Source organism: Candoia aspera, chromosome 3 (genome assembly GCF_035149785.1).
Source record: "Candoia aspera isolate rCanAsp1 chromosome 3, rCanAsp1.hap2, whole genome shotgun sequence".
Lineage (NCBI taxonomy): Eukaryota > Metazoa > Chordata > Lepidosauria > Squamata > Boidae > Candoia > Candoia aspera.
The window spans coordinates 34,381,082-34,403,061 of record NC_086155.1 but is presented as its reverse complement, the minus strand read 5'-3'; the positions used below and the strand labels follow the sequence as shown (position 1 = coordinate 34,403,061).

General features: G+C 39.0%; 1 protein-coding gene across 1 annotated transcript in view; it reads right to left on the bottom strand.

Annotated features, from left to right (window-relative positions):
• Positions 1 to 11,530: 11,530 nt before the first annotated feature.
• ADORA1 (adenosine A1 receptor) overlaps positions 11,531 to 21,980 on the bottom strand; it is a 67,109-nt gene continuing 56,659 nt past the window's right edge. Inside the window, exon 3 of the mRNA XM_063297337.1 lies at positions 11,531 to 12,423. Coding sequence (XP_063153407.1) covers positions 11,799 to 12,423 — 625 coding nt within the window. The 3' untranslated portion in view covers positions 11,531 to 11,798. The remainder of the gene's footprint in view (positions 12,424 to 21,980) is intronic.

Below are 21,980 nucleotides of genomic sequence, written 5' to 3'. Positions count from 1 at the left end.
TATCTCATAATTAAAGCCTATTATCATATTCGTTTTCTAAATCAGCACATGTGCAATAAACTTTAATACAGTTTTAATTAAAACTATAGTAAAAGTAAAAAATAGTGCTAATTTTTGAAAAACACATGTGCACCCAAGGTAGGATTATGTAAACTTATTCAATAAACTTGTCATATTAACAGTGACAGACTTGCAAATTTCTAAAGTAAACCTTTGGTACATGTGAACTAAATACTTAGGTCTTCCCAAATGTTCATTTGGTTTTTCATCCACAACAATTTTATCTTTTTGCTTATTAACCCCTTAGAGTTCAAGTAACAGGTCAACTTTTGAAAAATAAGAAGCAGTGAGTCTTTTCCTGGCTGTACAGCCAGGAAAATGTAGATGAATTCTATTCAGTTAATTGAAATCATAGGCATGGCATAGAAATGGCATAGACCTGGCTTGGAGTGGGGAGAGGAAGAGCCATTCTGGTTAGTTCCCTAGCCCTGCTGGGACCAGTCTTACCCCTTTATGGGCTGAATTTGATCTGCCCTTACTTGGATTTTATTGTATTTTATATTTATTGATTATTGGTATTATTTATAATTTTATGGAATTTTAAATTGTTTTTATTGTGAACCGCCCAGGGTCCCCCATGTGGGGGAGATGGGTGGTGATAAAAATATGATAAATAAATAAATAATCCAGCCATCCCAATTTAGTGTCATCCAAATATGCAGGGATTGTAATTACAGTACTAAAATTCTCACAGAGCATGCCATGCCTCCTGTGAATCTGGCATCTGCAGTTTCCTTGTACCTGGAAGGTACCAAGTCGGAGAAAGCTAAACTTCTGTAGTAATATTACTTAGTTCCTGTCTTCTAGATGGGTAGGGATACAGACCTCCAAAATTTCCAGCCAGATAGCAAAGGATGGTGGCAGCTCCATCATGTCTGAAATCTATGATAGAAATGTAAACCAAATAGCAAATTATGTGGTTTGGAATTATAGGGTAGCCATCAGTTTTGCCCTTCAATTTGCCATGCACTGGATTCTAAATCTGAGGATAACTATGTCACTAACGAGCCCCACCGCACCACAGAAACACCTATGGAAGCCTTGCTGGTTTGAATTGGAGCCAATTTTAGACTTTCTGTTAAAAAATCTACTACTGTAATAAATCATGTGGAGATGAGAAGCAGACCACTGAACCATTCTTCATGGTAAAAATCCAGCACAGGAAGCTAATAGGCATATCTAGAAAATTATCAAACCTGATGTCCTAATTTTTGAATGAAGAAAACATTTCTGATGTAAATCCATACCTATGATTCTCCATAATATTCTCATGACGCATACTCTTTCTACTATTTCAGAATCAGTTTCTCTAGGTTTGAATAACACAGGCCTATCTGAAGTAGGCAAACAGCCATTTTAACTTACTATTTCCTAGTAGGAACCAGTTTGCCTGAAATTGTCCCAATCTGAAAAATCACCATACTAATGTTAAAGACGTTCCATTGAAATATAGGTGTTCCAATATGGTTAGTTGTAATTCATATACAGGAGGAGGAGCAGAAAAATGGCTTCCCACATGAAAGTGAGAAACTAGGTGACTTTGGTAAGAGTACATAAATATTATACATATCTACAGTACGTGCCTGACTTCATGTCAGGATAGGGTAATTCCTTCCTCTCCTTGTAGATTTAACATTATCACATTTCAAAAATGAATAGATGGCTTAAGGAATAGGTTACTCAATCATCATTCACTGTTTCCCACATTTCAGCAAAGTCACCTTTACAGGGCAAAGACCAGAATGTTCTGGTTGAGATTTCTTGAGAACATGAGCAAGAACAGCCAAAGGTTACTAGCCTTAGGACCTTAGAACACCTTTACAGATCCCCATTGGCATATTATTTATACAGCTGAACAACTACATCCCACTGTTCATAATGAAATGTAAATGTCTTTTGGGCTGTCAGAAGGGGAGCAAATTTCCCAGGGGGGTTCTTTGATGGAAAAGGCTGACCCTTGCCTTTATTCCCAGGCAAAATGTAGGTGGTACAGGGCAACAGTTGCAGTTATATTTGTTCTTCAGAAATAGCACTGTTAAATTAGGGCAGTTATCAAAAATAAACATGTTGACATTACTATGATAGATACGGCCTATTTGTTGAATAGATGGAGGCAGGCCATGCCTGATGAATTCAATTTCCATCATGCATTCATATCAAATGGTGAACTTCTGTGAGTATGGTTTGTTCCAAAGTCCAAGTCTATGCTTATAAACTCTGTATGGCCCTAACCTCTATCCATGGCAATGTTGAGAGAAGTTATATTTCCAGGACCAGATAAATTACATATTAGGATATTAATGGAACATGCTGATGATCTGGCCAAACCCTTATTCCTTGAGAAATCCTGGAGAACTGATGAAATCCAGATGATTGGAGGACAGCAAATGTCCTTATGCCCAAAAGGATAAACAGCCTCCGTGGCCAAATGGACCCTATGATTTTACGAAGTGTCTTTGAATCAAATCTCAGAACTGAATATTCACCCAGCCCTGATGCACATACTGTGTCTCCACTGGAATTCAGGTACAGTATGTGACTGCAAATATAGCCACAGCTGCTGTTTTAGAATTGAGGACAGTAGAGCAGGGTTCCTCAACCTTGGCAACTCTAAGCTGTGCGGACTTCAGCTCCCAGAATTCCCCAGCCAGCTTTGCTGGCTGGGGAATTCTGGGAGTTGAAGTCCGCACAGCTTAGAGTTGCCAAGGTTGAGGAACCCTGCAGTAGAGAATAAAACTAAAATCTGAACAGAAAAACTAAAGATCGTTCATTAAAGTCAACATAGGCTTGAAAGAAAGAGAAATCACCTTATTCCTGGGCTTGGTTGCTTTTTACAGTAAGTGGCAAAAACACTGCATAAGATTGGAAAACATGTTCCAATATATTTCCCAGAAGCATAAAATGTTCTGTTTGATTAATATTTTCTATTCAGAGTAATAGCACATCATTTTCCTCAGTGTTTCTATGACTGAGTTTTTCCCACTCTGAGTTTTTCCCAACTGCCTGATACCATTTTAGACATGACTCGACTGCATCCTCTTGAAGTTGCAGATTCCATCCTGACATATACATCTGTCAATCATTATTATTGGCATAATGATTGAACAGGAAAGATTCTGCTGGGATGCATCAGGTTTTTCATAGGTCAAAGCTATTACGGGGGCAAATGAAGTCAGACATCTGGACATGGGTTGAACTCTGTCACATTCTTACTCTCCAAAGGGCTAGAAACAAGCAACATTTAGAACTCTATTTCCTAAAGCAAATTGTCTTATACAAGCAAGTCACTAAATAAGAAGTGTTGAGTGATTGAGCACTATAAAAGCAAGCCACTAAATAGGAAGCTCTGAGTGATCGAGCATTGAGTCTTTGTAATTCATACATTTACTCTGCAACAAAATAAAGATACCTTTCGGTCAAATGCAGCTCCTGGTAACAGCACAAATCGATCTATGCAGTTTTCTTGGCAACTGAACAGAAGTGGTTTGTCACTGCCTTCTTGAAGGATTTTTTTTTCACTTCATAGACTACAATCCTGGTGTTGCCTGATGGCTTCCCATCTGGAGATTATCCAGGCCCAACTCTAATTAGCTTCTGAAACTGAACAGACAGCAGCAGCTGCCACCAACTCAGACCAGCCATATAGCAGCTTCCTAGGGAACAACAGAGACCCAGCCATGTGAATTTCTGACAGACTGCTACTCATCCCAGGTTACCAAAGTATATAAAATATAAAATTTATCCTCCAACAAGTTATAAATTAGGATCAAAGAGTATATAAGTGGAATAAAACTAGAATTAGAATCTGGTAGCCAAGAGTGTGACTTATAAATGGTGGTGAGGCCAAGATAATCTAGAGGTAGGCCAGATCAGGACTCAGGCACTACAAGGACTATTAGAATTCAATTACTGTGGGGTGTAATAACAGAATCTTGAAAGCCTGCCAGCATTTCCCTCTGCCCCCTCTTATACTGGAGAGAACCAAGGCAGGGTTATTTTGAGTCTCTTTCTTATGCCTACTTCTTCCCTAGGACTGAGATTTTGTGTAGTCTCTTTTATCCATTAATGGCTTTTGCATTCCTTCACTGTCTCTGCCTCCCTCTATGGAAACTGACTGTGTAAGCCCAAAGCTTCCAGGAATAAAAAGTTGTGACTCTGAGGACCAGTGTAGTGTACTGATTAAGGTGTTGGACTGGGCTCAGGTAGATCCAGCATCCACAACTGAGGAAGCCTATTAGATGATTTTGGTCCAGACATTATGTTTCAAATTAGCCTAACTCACAGGGTTCTTGTGAGAAAAATTTGGAGGAGGAAGTATAGAGGTGGACTATAAATCAAGCAAATGAAAGAATGAATGGAAATGTACTGTGTGATAATATATCAAAAACATTGGTTAAAATACCAGCAATTCTCTACAATGTAAGCACTATCCTCACTTCCATTGCCTAAAAATAACTAATAGGGAAAATACCTGTTCTATCCACCCCACAGTCACTCCTCATTTGCACACACACCCCAGTCTTTTTCACCTGTTCCTCCCACAACCAGCATAATTTTACTCTGCTCTGTTCTACATTTTCCCCCTCTTACCTAAACTGTGCCCTGGGTAGCATGGCCATCAGAGTATCTGTCTAGCTTAGAAAACACCAACTTTCAAATCCCCTGTGAAATTCTTTGTATTAATTTCATCACACAGTGATTAGGAGGATAATAAAATGAAAAGAGAATGTGGAGAAAATTTGGGACAAGTTAGACTCAGAAAGCATACTAAATTGGGGGGAAACAACTCACAACTCTCTTCGCAGTGGCCAGGGCGGGGATGGGAGCCCAAGTCTTTGGGAGGCCTCTTCTTATTTCTATCTGTTAACCTCCCAAACGTCTGAACAGCCAAAAACCATCATTGTGGGGACCAAAGTCAACCCAATATTTGGGGGTTTGAAAGATGAGAATGGGAGTGAGAGCCTCTGGGGGACAAACCCTTCCTATCTCTAACCTTGAATCCCTCCTCCTCCTGCCCCCAACATGGCAATTCTGTGCTACTTCTCCACGTTTGTATGGATTGGGAATGGGAGAAGTTTGCTCCTCAGTCCCTTTGCTCCTCATTCCCTTATCTCTGCATTCCTACCCTTAATTCCCACCCCTCCAAAGAAAAAAGGTCCCAAAACATGTTGGCCTGCCCATTCTGCTGACATCACCAATATTCTCCTGCAGCTTTCTGGAGCTCCAATCCCTCAGCGCCCTTGTGCTAAACCCAGATTGCACAGCTGCAGTGTTCATACAACGTGGGCCCGAAGAAACAAGCCATATTATGGCTTAACCTGCAGCTAAGAGAATGGCTGGGTTCCCATAACACACTGAAGCTACGAACTACCCTACCCAGCTTAGCCAAGTCTATTATATTGTGTGATCCTAAGCAGAGTGTATTTGAAACACTCAAATACTGTTTGTGGTCAGGCAGTGCAAAGACATGTTTAAAGGATTTTCTGCAGCTTGAGGGATTCATTTAGTACTTAAGTGACTACGTTGCTTCATAGGAAGTCATTCAGAAAGGCTTTTCCTACCTCATGTCCATTTTTTGTATGTCTAACAGAAGAGCATCATGTACCATTAAAATCTGCCTGCTCTTTATATGTTAGATTTATATCCCACTTTTCATCCAGAAGCTCAAGGGAGTATACCACACCCAGCTCCAACTTTCCCCCACAACCTTTACCCTGGGGGTGATCTGTGTGGGTTAATTTCTATAGGCATGATGAGTTAACATTTCTTAATCATTTTAATACAGACAATCACTTTTCAAATGAGACAAGAAATGGAAAAGTCATAATTCGATGTAATGATCATGTCATTAGTCTGAGCTAATGTTCTGGTCTCGCTGTATCCAGGAATAATCATATCACAACATCAACATCAATCAGAAAAATCAAGCAGGATATACAGTATTTACCATAGAAATTGTTCACTAATTGCCTTCACTATCCATAAAGATAGTGTGCAAATCTGATCAACAATAAGCTTCCTTCAGTTCAAACTGCCCAGACAGGAATAAATTCAAGGCAGATATCCGTCTGTTATAAGAAAAAAAATTATGACACTAATATATTTAATGTGACATAAATTTTTATAAAATACAGATCACTTTGTCACGTATATAATGTGTTCACATCAGTTCTGTGGTGTGCACATACATACATAGAAATATAGGAACTCAAATATATAAGGTGAAAGAAAGGCAAACCGCAGCACCAGAAGGCTGTAAGAGCTGTCTGCCAGAGCCTTTCTATGTAAAAGGCTACGAAATGTAAGCAGTGTAACCTATGAGATTTCTATGCAACACTCGTGTGTATAACTTTGCATGGAAATACGAACTTCGCAAATACATTTTTACAGATGGTACCCCTTACATATTATGGTCTTTGTCCCCATTGTTACAGCATTTTTTCTCAATATATCCAAGTAAGGAACTACCAACTGAGTGTGTTTACCGACTGACAATAAACACTTATCACACTGATTTATGTGATTATTATTGCATTCCACCTTTTCTCTGAGAGCTCAGTTGGGTGCACAGAGGAGTGGGGTCTCCCCTCATTTTATCCCAAGATCCTTTAAGTATGATTGGGCTGTGAGAATGAGTAGCCAGAGTCACCCAGTGAGCTTTATGCTCAAGGAGGGACTTCAACCTGGGTCTCCTGAGTTCATCTCCTTAAATGCTACACAACACTGGCCTTTTGGCTCTTATTTCACAAAAGGAGATGTCACAATAAATACTGGAGTTGTTTATGGTGCCACAAGGACTCATCTCGTCCCTTTATCACACTCACTGTTAAATTTACTTCAAAAAATATTCAGCATATAATTGATCTTGTGCTCTGACCTTTCTATTAAAAAAAAAACTTGATTCATTGCAGCATTCCAACCCATGTCAAACTAACATGCTTAATTTAGATATTACAGGAACAAATTCAATAGGCCACCAGACTTAAACCCTGTTGTAAGTGCTTTTGGTTTCATTGGGAATTTTGTCCTGAAAGCAGCATATCAAGCTATAAAAGAAATGAATAAATAAGACGAAGTGGGGTTTTTGGGTCCTAGATGTGTTTAACTGGCTGGAGGTCCTCTCTCCCACTTTTTTGTAATGATTTCATGTGCTGTGAACTATAAATCATTTACACTGCTTAATTCAATTCATTCCCATTCCATCCATAATTTAAATTAACTAGTTGCTGTTTGGCCCCCATGAAAATTTTGTTTTCTGTGAGGCTCCTGCTCAACAATTTTGCATTTTGTTTTTGTGAGGCTCCTGCTTTCACTGTTGATCTGAATGGCAGAGCAGAAAACATTTATTGAGGGAACCTCTCTGTGATAAAGAGTTCTTGCCTTACAGTATTTGAGAGCAGTGGCAACCTCTGCTAGCACTGAGAGTGTAAATAGTCTGCATCTGCTAGGGACTTCTCCAGATGAGAAGGTAACGGCAGAGAATATACGCATTCCCTTTAGACAGAGAAGGGAGGGAAAGGAATATTCTCAGTTCAAAATTCAAATCTTGGGTGCCATTTTATCTTCCACTGCTGTTGATAAACATTAATGACCGCTTCACTTAGCAACCAAAATCTGGTCCCAATTGTAGCTGTTAAGCAAGGACTACCTGTATCTACTTTGGCACCCTGTTTTTTGCCAAGCCAATGCCAACAAAAAAACTGTAGAGCAAAACTGCATCCCGCTGCTTATACTTTCCAGTAATTGGCATTTAGAGGTACTTTGACATTGGATTCTTCAGCAGCTGGAGAAAATATGTAGCCCCTGGGTGCTAGCATTATGATAAAAGAAGTAAAGTTGTCCACTGGAGGGATAATCTTGGAAACATTTATCATGATCCTCCATATTCATCTGTTTCTTTTGCTAAAAAAGCCCAAACGTTGTGAGCTTTCCCATTGTGCTATAGCCTATTGATAATTTTGGTTATCTGTTTCAGCATTTTCTCTAGTTTCGCAATATCCTTGTTTGATTAAAAACTCAGTAATTTTAAACTATTTAAACTAGTAACTTTAAAATATTATGATTAGTTTCTTGAAAGAGAGTTACATTGTGTGTGTTGCCGTGTGATTTTCCTGAAGGGGAACCAATGCCAGGCAGAGATCCTTAGTGATTCGCAGGAGCAACTCCAGGACATGCCTTATGTGTGACTAGAAGGACACAGAGAAAGACAGCAGAGAGAAATGGAGGAGCCAGCATTGTTCTTTTTGTCTTTTTCCCTTCCCATTGTTGGACTTAGAATAAGGGTCTTTCAGGGAACTTAGGAGACCTGCAAGTTACTATGTATTCCTCTTTTTCCTCTGCTTGTTTCTAGCACTCCTCTCTGAAAGACAAAGGGAAAAAAAGGGCCAGGCAATTCAGTATAATTTCCCCTCACCTGAACAAGGTGACCAAGACATTCTGGCTCTTAGCTATTTCAACATATGTCTCTTTTCTTATTATTAAAAGCTGATGGCCTACTTTCTCTTTAGGCACAAACTAATTAGATAAGAACTGTTGCTAAAGTATTTGTAAGCTAGCGTTAGATTCTTTTTTCTCCACTGAAAAAATGAGATTCCAGCAAATCTCAGAACACAGGACTACTTGTTTTCATGAATGCCACAGGCATTTATTAAGATGGTAATCTGATGGAAAGGAAGTTTGGGACTCTGGTGCTGTGATATGTGCACTATTGAAACGGAAGTTATTTCCAAGCAACCATGGAAATGGAAGCAGAATGCTATCGCTTGTTAATTGGACCCTGGCGCACCCAGACTTATAAACAGTCCATGACCATTGCAGCTTTTGGGCCCATCATTCTTCAGACTGCTCTAAGTTGGCATAGGATGCTGGTCTTGGTGGTAGGTCTTCTGTTTGAAAGGAACTATTTGGAAACCACTTTTGGGCTTTTTGCTTGAAACTGAAAAAAAATGAAATTTTTATTTTGGGATTTGACGATTAGGACTGTGTAAGAATATAGAAATAATGTGTACCTTAGTTAAAAATAAAATAAGGGGTTAATGTAGTTTTATGTTTTTATCTGTACTGAAGATGGTCAGAAGTCATTCTTTTTTCTGTCTCTTCCTTTTTATTTCTGCACTTTTAGGTTTGTTTTTTGTTTCTTCTTTATTCAATCTCTTTCTCTCTTTATATATTTTATTTGTATTTTGAAATTTAATAAACTTTATTTAAAAAAAGAATATTGGAGAAAGAAAGAAAGAAAGAAAGAAAGAAAGAAAGAAAGAAAGAAAGAAAGAAAGAAAGAAGGAAGGAAGGAAGGAAGGAAGGAAGGAAGGAAAGAAGCTCTTTCTTATTCTTTCAGAAGCTCCTTTCCTGTCTTTTAAAGGGCAGCAGGCTATGTATGTTTTGTAGCAGAAAGAAAGGAAGAGGAAAGAAAGATACTTTTAGAATTAAAGCTTTACCTCAATTAGGTAACCTGAAATAACAGGACTGTATGTAGCTCTGAGGCCAGGGTCATTTATTTTCAGTAGAAGCAAAGCAATACTTACAAGCCAGCCTCATTGATTATATCCTCTGTCAGCTAATGTTCTTCAATTTTGCAGAAATGGTAATTTTGTAATTGATAGGTCGGTCTAGCCTGCGCTAGGCAGCTGTACTGCTCAAATTGCTCAATAGAATTGTTGTCAGGATACCAGAAGGAAAGAAAAATCTACTACCGACCTATACTGTTAATTCATCTACATTAGTTTCAGCAGCGCAGCACATTCAATATTAAGACTGGAACAAACTAAGAAATGAAACACCAGCCACAATCAGCTTCTTGGCCTGGTCCTGGTTAGGCTTCTCGTTTATGTCAGTTTTTGAATCCACTGATATTACTTGATCTGACTGTTCATTATCTAGCCTGGTGTTTTAATATCTATAATTTTTTTCAGGTCCCGAATAATAATAATAATAATAAAATAATAATAATAATAATAATAATAATAATAATAATAATAATAATCCTCTTCACAAAACTACTGTGATGTATGTTCTGTTCTACTTCTTTAGATGTAATAAGCTGTTCCTCCCAGGTGGGGAAGCTGAATTAATCTCATTTGCATATCTAGATCAGTTACATGATAAATTTCAGACCTCACCATGCTAGGATAGGGAAGAGAAGAATTTATTTTTTATCAGGGAATAAAGAATCTGTTGCCCTCTTGGTGTTGGACTCTGGCATAGCCAGTCATCCAGGATGATCAAAACTGTAATCCAACTTCTGGAGTGGAAGACCTGCTTCTTCCAGTTATTCATCTCTAGGAAGCTTACTGGAACAAATCAATACTATTTAAAAATTGCCCTGAATGCAAGTTTAACTGCAATCATGATGCATGTATTTTAAAAAATGAAGGTTTGTATTATCACTTGACAAAGTGAGATGTCTAGACAAAAGTGGCAAATCGAAGCACATTAAATGACAGCAAAAGGTCAATTAATTTAACTTAATATTCTCACATTTCTAGACAGGCATTTTTATCCTTAGATGCCAAACTGTGCACAGCCAATTTGCTATAGTTGCATTGTTGTAATGACCAGTGAAGGGGGAAGTGGAAATGAAATCTTAAAATAATTCCTTCATCAACAGCTACTAGATATGGGTAGCAAAAGTCCATATGATCACTAGATGGTAGCAAAGAGACACAGAAAACTAACTAACTGATATTTATTTATTTATTTATTTACTAAGGCTTATATACTCCAGTTGATAACAGCTCTGCATGGTTTACATTCCCAGTACTAAGATAAAAATGCAATCAATTCCCATTATTCAAATTTACAGAAAGTCTCAGTAACCCTCAGTCAACTGGCGCTGCTTTAGGACCATCACAGCTTACAGCTGTCCCCAAAGATCCTCTAGAAAATCCAAGTCTAAACAGATATCAGCAACTGCAGCAAGGATGGGCCAACACTATCTTCAGGAATACACTGTTCCAGAGGAGGGGAACCACTGCAGAGAAGGCTCCTGCTCTGGGTCCTTGACGGTGACATTCCCTCACGATCTGCAGAGTGCCTTTCCTCTTGAACCTCACCCAGTTGGCAGAAATCACTGTGGTCTAATATTCAACTGGATTTTTGTGGATGTAGTGAATTAATAATAGGTATAATCTGGGATTATATATGCAAAGATTTATGGCAGCAAAAAAATTAACATAATACTTCCTGGCACCTAAATTAAGCCCATGACTGAGATTGAGTTGCTGAATATATGAGAATGTGAATTGCCCCTCTGCTCTTGCTCATACAAAATCTTATTAGTTATTATATTTGTCAGTATTAAATATAGGTAGTGGCCATGTTTTATAACCACTGAACACAAGATTTTCCTCCACATTTCCGTTTCTTTTTTCCTCTGGATTCCCCTGTATGACTACTGAGGACTTCAACATTTGAGTCACTACAGTATACGGTAAATCTGCACAGGAAAAGCAGATTTTCACAAGAAAATCACTGAGATTCATTTCCTCTTTATTGGAACGAAAGATACGATACAGTTTTTTGTTGGTATAATTCCCCTTTAAATGTGTATCAATTTAAGAACAGGTCATAGAATACCAAGTGATACAATGAATATTACTAGTAGAAGTAATAAATAATACTCTTGGGTGCCTCTGAGCTTTGCCTGCTCCATCCAGATCATTTGGACAATGAAAGGAATGTTTATAGATCATCCTGTACAGTTTGAAGGCTGCAGCCCCAAACACCTCAGTCCGTAACTCCTAAATAGCAATGTCGGTGTTACCAATATTATTTGCATTCTTGTCCACTTTGCAATAAAAATACTGGTTCCAGATTCGCAGGAATGCGGTCCTGAATTTTTTAATCCTAAATGCATAAACAATGGGGTTCATGGCTGAGTTCCCATGAGTCATAAATATAGCAATATTGGTGAGGGTCGTGGGATTCTTGCATGTGGAGCAGAATAAGCGGACACAGTTGCAAGTGTGCAGAGGAAGCCAGCTCAGAGCAAAAAGGAATAGCACCAAGGCAAGAGACTTGGCAATTTGCAGTTCCTTCCCATAATATTTTTCTGGGTATGTTGAGCTGGATTCAACCTTTTTGTTGAGCTGCTTGCGAATGATCCTGAAGACCTCCAGGTAGATGACGAGCATAAGGACCAGTGGAGGCAATACCCACACAAAGAAGTTGAAATACACCATGTAGTCCATGCTGATGACATTCTCAAATTTGCAAACCATAGTGTCTGACTGGCTGGAGTTTGACTCTCGCTGTGTCTTCGGTTCATTCCAGCCAAACATAGGAGTCAGCCCCACAAGGAAGGAGATCAGCCAGCAGAATCCAATAGCAACCCCTGCACGTTTGGGGGTCACCACACTCTTATAACTGCAGAAAGAAAGAACAGAACATACATTGTGGCATTACAGACACAGCCACACTTGCATCTCAGTTTACTTCTCACACTGTTCTAAAGGGCACCATGGTACCAATGTAGCATGCAATGGGTCCAAGCTGTAATCCTCCAGATTTTAATAAAGAGATAAGGTGCCAGATTTTGAGAAAAACTTCTGCTTAATATTTTTGAGGGTCATTGCCACCCTGAGCATACTATGCTGAGGAAGTAACAAGTGTTTGATTTAATATAAAACAACTTCTATATTCTAAAAAAACATTAAACAAAGAAAAAAACTCTTTGAGGCAAATTTCTCCACAATAATTTAACTTCTTTGCAAGTATCTTATATAACAGTATTTTTCAAAATATTTTATTATTTATATATTGAAAATATTTTATTTTAAAATGATAAAATAAATATTTTTCAGAATATCTAAATTGGATCTACATTATGATAGGAATAGGCAGTGCACAGCCTCTCCATTGATCTAGCCAGCATGACAAGTGTTCCACAATCATGGGAGAGGAATATGGTGGGACACATGTTGCTCACCCCTAGCTTATGTGCAAGTAGATTAGAGGAAAAATATCATATCAAATGAATAACCTTTCCACTTCATGTATTGCTTTCATTCTCTCCTTTTCAGGAGTTCATCATACAGTATTACATTGTGGCAATAAAGATGTTTGGTGTACTTATTTCTCCACCCATTGTGTCCACCAAAACCCATCTAGTGACCCTGTTTAGGATGACTTTTTCCTTACTGGGGAAGAAAGAGTCTTAGGAGTCTTCAGGACCACTGTGAAGAATGTTCTAACTATGTGGCAGAGAGTCACTCAGATCTGCTCAGAGTTGGATTCTGACTAGGCAAGTCAGATGAAGTGGACAGGATCCTGTGAACCCAGCCACCTGCTTCTTAGATGGCCTTCCTGGATTCTCAAGGCCCTCCGGGAGGTGACACGTGGCTGGATCCCTGCAGGGCCTTTTGGAACCTCATCGGGGTTGGAACTACCCAGAGTCACAATTTCTGAGTCAGATGGCCATATAGATCAAATAAATAAGTAAATAAATAAATTTTATCCCACAAATCCCTCCACACATTGAACCAATATTGTAAGAAAGCATTAAACCTACAAATCCTACCATTTAAAACCTTGTTCTTATGTCTGTTCTTAAGCTCGGAAGTAAATGGATCTCCTACTGGGAGAAGGAATGCAAAACAAAACATTAATTACAAATTGTAGCCCACATCATTTTGGTTTTTAATCTCAACCAAGCCATGGAAAAGGACTCTGTGAAAGTCCTGAATAAGAAAAAAATGTGAAATAAATTCTTTCATTAGAAACCAAGTTGTAAAAATACACTATATCTGAGTTTTTAAAGCAGGGTATATTGTCATTTTTAATAAAAGTGACATGAATTATAAAGATGCCATTAATACAATGTACAAGAGAAAACTATTAAAGAAAGAAAAAGCTATCTTTATTTAATAATTAAATAGTTTCAGGGGGAAAAAGCAGTCTTACCAACCAGTTCCAAAACCCACATTAAGCGCCAGTGTTATTAGGTGAACTGAAGTTTTACAAAGCGTAAATCTGGTTTCTTAAAACTGGATTTTATATTTCCCAAAATGGGGGACCAAAAATTATTTGTTTCTTCTTTTTCTCCGATTTAGGAAGCTTCTAAATGTGACAAAATCCAGTCTGTATCATTACAGGCCACTCCCCTATTTCACCCAAGATATGATTGTCATATTTAAATTTTTGAAAAAGAGGATACCCCAGAAAGACATGTCAAGCCCCAAACATCTGGGCAAGATCAAGAAAGTAATTACACAGATTTCAGTAAGTTATTTTGAAAGCTGCTCTTGGGTTAATTAAGAATCATGTGGTCATGTGATCACGCTTTGGGCACTTGGCAACTGTCGTGCATTTACAACAGTTGCAGGTCCCACGGTCACATGATTGCCATTTTTGACCTTCCCAGCCAGCTTCCGATAAGCAAAATCAATAGGGAACCACATGGTTCGCTTAACAACTGTGGTGATTTGCATAATGACCGCCACTTTCAGTTCTGTGTCTGCCACCATGGGAGCATTCTTCCTCTAAACTCAAACTGAAATATACTTCCAAATAATAAGTGAAAATTCTATGGGGCTGAAGTCATACTTGTCATTGACAGAACAATATATAAATGGTGTGTGAGCCTGGGGGCTTTCTGAAGACTTCATTAGCAATTCAGTGTAAACATTTTTTGCACCAACTAATGAACCAGCTACACTTATAAACAAAACACACCAGCATATGTAAACAGTGAGAAAGAAAAGGAAAGGAAAATCCCAACAAAATGCTTATTAAACAGCTATATGTAATTTTTCAATTTGGCTTGCAACAAAATAAAGCAAAACCCTGCGTATCTGGTATTTGATCTTTGTTGATCTTTTTTTTAAAACCCACACTGCTCAGTCACTTTTATTTTCATAAAAGCTAGTCATTTTCCTTCAAGTGCTGCCCATTTAACTGTAACATTTCCCTGCAAACTCTCATGTTACCATGTTATGTGAAATCAGAAAGGATTGTTATGAATTTATTTATTTAGTAAATGTATATGGCCGCCCATCTCGTATACATGACTTCGGGTGGCTAACAATTAAAAACAAGATAAAAATAGGATAAAACAGCCAAAACAAAAAACAAAAAACCATCAATAGCATAGAATAGCTGCCGAGAACATTCAGTGTCTCACATTCAAATCAACTGAGAAACGGGTTCACCATGCTGCCAGGGCCACAAAGGGATGGCAGAGCGAGGTTTTTAATGCCTTGCAAAAGGCCAGCAGGGTCGGGGCAAATCCAATCTCAGGGGGATGATAATCCAAACAGCAGGCAACATGGCAGGAAAGGCTGTCTTCCTGGGTCCTGCCAGATGGAACTCTCTAGCACAGTGTTTCTCAACCCTGGCGACTTTAAGACATGTGGACTTCAACTCTCAGAATTCCCCAGCCAGCATGCCACTCCTGCATGATTTATCTACTTTCTGATACTTGAGGATTCCCCACATTTGAGATTAAAAACAAAACAGATAGATAGATAGATAGATAGATAGATAGATAGATAGATAGATAGATAGATAGATAGATAAATAAATAAATATCAGGGCTGCAGTTGGAAAGCAGCATCCCCAATAGCTGACTTAAGTTAGGACTTTTATTTTAGGAGTGACAAAAGAACCCTAAGAGAATGATACCAGGTGGCTTTCCATAATGTTATTCCTTTGGTTTCATTTTTAGTTTAGAGAATTCCACAACACATTGGCTGTCTGTGTAGTTTTCATAGCTGTAAATCCTCAGCAGCTATTCAAATTTTCAGGGTGTTGGAAAATGGCAGGAAAGGATGAGGACACTGCCGATTCTTCACCGTGAACAGCTCAAAGGAGACAAGGCTACATCAGGGTAGCCCATCTTTTGGCAGCCGGAGCCTGAATTTAAGCATGTGGCAGAGCAGAAGTAGAGTGAATAAAGTAAGGATACAAAATGGATGGGGTCATGTCATGCATGCAGGTGGAGCCATAACCGGGAGGGGTCTATATTTGTGGAAGGAACAGTTTATTTTTTAAATTAGACTTATACTACCCTGTCTGTTGGTTTCCTGCGTCAAAATATAGCTGTAAACAAGGTACAAAGAAAAGGCATCAGGAACTACATTTGATCCTGAAGGTGCACCGCATATGATAAGAAGCTCAGATTATTTTCAAGAAGTGCTGGAGGTGTGGGAACTCTGCCCAGTGTCCCATAGTTTTGACACTACTCTTGCTGCTGATGTTTGGATTTCAATTCTATAACCCTTGCTCAGCACAATCAGGTGAGGGGAGTTGATGTCCAACCTATGCGATGGTGCTAAATTAATGGGCCTCACTGCAGCTATCAGTCAGAAATGTAATCACTATTTACATCTTCTTAAGCTTTGGGGGAAAACTCTTGGCAATTTTGAACCAAACAAGATTTGATGGGGTAGCAGCCACTTGTATTTAGAGCTGGGTTGAAATTTTATAAAAAGGGGATTTGGATAAATTCTCAAAGAATATTAATTTTCAGACATTCCTGAATTTTTGCTAACAAGAGCCAAAGCAGTTCCCTAATTTTTCTACCCCCAAATAGGACGCACAATTCCAGACAAAGCTGAATTCTACTTCACTATACCTTTTAGTCATTTTTTAGTCCACTCCTTTTGTCATCCTGTGCTAAATAATTCACTACCAATGGTAAAAGAAAAATCCCTTTTTAAGGGCCTCCCCTGCAACTGTTGGGGAGAACTTGCCTCTTGCAGCAGAGAATGGAAGCTCTTGAGGTTTATGGGAGTAAAAGAAATGTGGTTCCAAAGAGGCACTGAAGCAAGCAAACGAGATGAGCTGGAAGGTGGATGGGGTCAAGGCTACCTAGACCAGTTCACTGCCACCCACAGTCTCCTACAGCTCAGGATTCACTCTGTGCAGTGCAAAAGGCAGGACACCACAGGATACCATCACTGAGAAAGAGAGGAGGTACGCAGTTGATTAGTGGGGAATCTGCCTTGACTCCCAGTCAAACCAACTGCTGGCTAGAAGATACTCCTTCCATTTGACTTTCATCTGTCTCTGGCCGTCTCCTTTTGTTACCCATTTGGGTGGTGTTTCTTAGTGAGTTTGCTCTTGGTATTCTGAGCTTGGGCTGAATTTATGAAGATGGAATTAGCGTGACAGATTTAGTACAGTAATAACCCAGAGAAAGCTACCATTTATGAGGCCAGGACATCAATATTTTTGCTGTGCTTTCCTGCACATCCTCCCAAACTCCTTGTTTTTTTACTCTGATAAAGCGTTTTATCAGTGTTCAGTTCAGGGCTCTTCCTTTCCATTCCCAATCCCCCATGAAGCAACTTGAAACTGACCCTCAATCAACAGCATCAAGATGAGGGTGTCAAAATTGTCAGGATGGCAGAGCAGTGTTGTGATGCAAGGCCTGCCCCTACGGTTTATGCATTGACACTGCATACACAAATGAAAGATGTGGTGGGGCTTGGCTCACATCTCTGCTCTGCACCTTGCTGATTTAGGCCTCTTCCACAGATACAACTGCTCTCAGTTACCTTTAATTCTGTTAAACTTGAAATGTTGTTAAACTTGAAACACCGTGACCCTATTGGTGCTTGTCTGCTTTCTCCCCAGATGAACTGCAGCAGAGTGCAAAGAACATCTGAGCAACTACTGGTTATGGTTGTGCAAAATCTCCTTCCCACTCCATAGAAAAAGGAAATAAATTGCTAGCATCCACCCACACCTTTGTTTTTCAGCACATGTATTTCTGTGCATTTGTTTGGTGATTTGCAAAAACTATCCTGAGAAGTTGCTATGTGAGGAAAACTTGCTTGTAAAGAATCTAAGCAAAACTACTGAAATCCTTCAAAAGTTTCCTAGATCCCTTGCTGCTATTCTTCTTGCATTTAAAAGCCTCGATGAGCTGTGAAGATGAAAGGACAGCATGTCAGCAATTTTGTAACTAAATGTTCTTCCCAATAGCTGGGACCAGGTTGCAAATTGCTATTGTGGTTGGATTAGGGAAGCTGTCAGTGAGCTGTCTTTACACACATGGGAGAAGATGATCTATAATACTGTCATCTTACAATCAATGCATTAAAGAAAAAAAATGCTTCCCATGCTTTTTTCTCAGCCATCAATTAAAACATTCTTGATCTCAGAATGAACATTAAAACACTCCCAGACCTGAACACTGTTTGTTTGTTTGTTTGTTTATCAAATTTCACCACTGCCCATCTCCCCCGTTGCATTTAAAGGCACTTTCTGTAGTTCTAAAGAATATTTCAGAGTAATATCTTGGTGAGCTGCAAAGGGATTTTGCTCATTTTTAGGGTCTGAAAGAAAATTCAAATGGCTTTCAAACCAGTTCACGTGTTGATGGATTTAGAGGCACCCATGGCCCACTTTTTGTCAATTTCCAATGTCTGAGCAGCTTTGCACATTCTCTCTAGTCAATTTTACAGCAGGCTCTCTCATTGCATCCCACATGGTATTTTGCTTGTTAGCCAATGTCTCAGTCTCCTGCTAAATCTGTGTTTAAAAACCAGGCCTAGTAGTCCTTCAAGGCAGTGTTAAATCCATGTATATAAGGAGCCTGAGCAATGCCTAACTGGTGCTTTCTGAAGAGATGGTCAAGATGCTGCTGGGGAAGCCAGGTATCTCTTTTCTCCTACAGTCCAGATCAAAATGCCATGCCAGCAGCAGCAGCCTAAAATAAACAATAGGAGCTGGGCAGATACCAATCTATGATCATGTTTTCAACCACATCCTAGAGGAAGTACTGCAGATCATGTCCACAGCAAGGTTGTGTCATGAGAAAAGGGGAAACATTTTTAAGTTGGAACAGCTCAAGATAAATTTAAGCTGCTTCTGGTGTACTGGATATGAAAGAGATATCATGAAGACATGGCTTTTCAAAACTGTTAGTGGGGCATCTTGGTGCTACAGTTATGGGAATGTGAAGATGAGACTTAAGAGTTGGAAATCCTGTCTAACTAGAAGAGGTAGTGAAACCTAAGATGCATATGAATACAATATGGCTTTATTCAAATTGTCTTCATAATGCTTTACAATGACTTCTACCCTCCCTGGCAAAAATGTCTACCACATTCTACTGTGACTTAGACTGACTGGAGTCATGGGTGGCCAGTACTCAAAACACATTTAGTACCCTCTGAGGATGCTCCAATCTGGATACATAACAGCAAAGGTAGAGAAACACATGATACCAGAATCTGCAAGCACTGGGACTGCTACAAGCTTCTCATGAGACTCTTATTCTCAGAAACACAACCTGCAGTACACTGTGTCAAATCGGTGCATAGAAAAATGAGCAATATTGATGCCTGAAACTGAGTCATGAAACAGAAACTGAGAAACATTGAGTCTGTGCTGGAATCTGTCTATCAATTTCCATAGAAAGTGGTTTCTACTGAAAGAAGATTCTGTTTTCTTCCTCATTCTCACAGTGCTTTCAAATGTCTTTTAGTTATGCTTTGTTCTTGGAGTTCCAGTGGCTGTTTTCTATTGCTCATCTTCCAACCCCTTGGCTGCTCATACATCCTAATCTGAAAATATTGCATGAAAGGAGTTACAACATGATGACTAGCCTTGAATTTAATTGTAAAGTGGTGGGGGGGGGAAGAAAGCTACAACTCTCTGAAGAAAATATTAACAGTGGAAATCAGGACACTCGCACACAACCTTGGTCAGCTTGAAACTAAAGAAATTGCCAGACCTCATCCTCACTCTTGTGAGAATTTTAGTGAAAGGTTTACTCTTCTTTGGAAAAAAAAGGAAGTATTTTCTTTCCCATCAAATTAAATGAGAATAGGAGAGTAAAATTCAGAAAATATCTGTGGTATAGCACTACAGTAAAGGAATATAAAAGGACATCCATGAAGTATGGAAGTAAATGAATTGATATCAAGAGGGAATCTTGCTGGAGTTTTTGGCACCTGATTTACTTGCTTATGTATTCCTTTGCATAAAATCTCATGTATGGGGAGAGGTCCTTATCAGCTTTGTACTTGGGCTTTTCAAGGGAAAATGGCAGTCCATCCATGTTTCCTCAGTGAAATTGGGCATTAGGATCAATGATTCACACACCAATGAACAGCATGAAGTTGGAAGGGTTCCCAATGATTTTTTGATCATCCTGTTCTGTTTTTTTGGGATGCACAGAGTTGATCCATCCATATTTAAGTTGCTGTAAGATTCCTGGACTTCTTTTGAGTAAGAAAATGAGAGGAGAACTACTTATTCTATTGGTTGATTTCAAAAAGCTAAGCTCAACTCTCGGTGACTTCATGGACATGTCCATGTTGTTTTCTTTGGTATCCCATCTTGGTTTTTTATGACGTTTTTCCAGTTTCCCAATCTAGTCTACATCCCTGATATTCCTGGAAGTTTCACATTCAAATAATAACGAAGTCAGGCCCTGCTTCCCTTTTAAGACATCATCATCATTATCATCATCAAATTTATATGTCATCCTACTGCCAGTGACTCTGGGTGGTTTACAATTTTAAGAACAAAAATCAATACAAACACACACAGACAGACACACAAACACATTTTTGGTTGGTTAGGGTCATGTTACGTAAACCACTGAAGGGGTGCTTCACTTCACCAATGATCTGAGCAAAGCACCATTTCAGAGTCACTTCGCAAAGTAATGTAGCCCTCACACCTCTAAAAGCAAAATGATGGCCATGGTGCTTCATTTCACCTGACCTTGCTTCCAACTTGCAATAATTGAACTTTTAGAGGAAGTGAGAAGATTTGGAAATGGTAGACTTTTGAGGTGATGTGATTTGCTGCCCTGAGTGCTTCCCATCACTTCTATAATGCAAACTCTTCTCTGAAGCAAAACTCCATAAATCTAGTCTATATATTTCTGACTATCAAAAGCCCACAGTTTATTTCTTCCTTGGCCTTTCTTATGTATTTCCCTGAAGCACCTGTGAGATCATGAAGCAAACAGAAGGATACACTGGATTGGCCACTGGTGTAGCTCAGCATAGGGATTCTTTTGGCAGCAAGCATCCTTTTATTATTTATTAAAAATTCTATGCTTATTAATAAAATAAAGCAGAGAAGTGGGAGCCTGATGTCAGGTATGAAATGCAGCTCATCTAAATGCTGCCAAATTAAAATGACTTGATTCAAGCAAGCTGGATCTCTGATCTTGCTCTTCTTCTGTTTCTTCTGTTTCTGAAAGTTGCAGACTCCTGCTCAAGAATTCCTCTTTCCACAACTTCTTCCATATTCACCAGGACCTTTCTTTTTCTGTTCTGCACAACACAGTAAAGGTGAGCAGAACATCTTTGACCTATAAGCGCTCACATTTTAGCTACTTGTCATAAAGATGGTATGAAGATGTTTAATACTTAGGGGAATCCTAATTGCTGCTGGAGAGCAGCCTACAAATTCCTTCGAGAAGTATAAGGGATTCCCTGTACAAGCTCAATGCCAGGCATCAGCTATATTGCCAGCTCTAGTTCTGCCTGTATCTCAGTTATCTGGAGGGCAATATCTAAGAGCAGATATTATGGGTAGAAATATTGGCCTAGATCTGTAAAAAGGTTTGGTAAGCCTTCTGAGGTTCTCATCGGATCAGAATGCATAGTGGCTGCAATAATATCTTCTTCCTGTAGTAAGGAAATGTAAGAGGGACATTTAGCTAACTTCCTGAACAAACACTATTCCCCTACTCCAACCAGGGGCTTAACTAGTCAGGAAGGAGCTTGCTGGCTGCTTTTGCCTCTGAAGCTTCCTGGGGAAAGCAACTTGGCTCTAGGGGAAGACAAAGAAAAGAGGCCATTCCAGAAAATCCAATGGACCCAGACTTTGAGATTCAGTAATTAATTAGGTTTCATTAGGTTTTGAATTTATTTTGGATGTGTTCAAAGCCTTCACGGATTCCTTTCATAGTGGTTTTCATTTCAAAATGAATGAACCTACTCGTACATTTT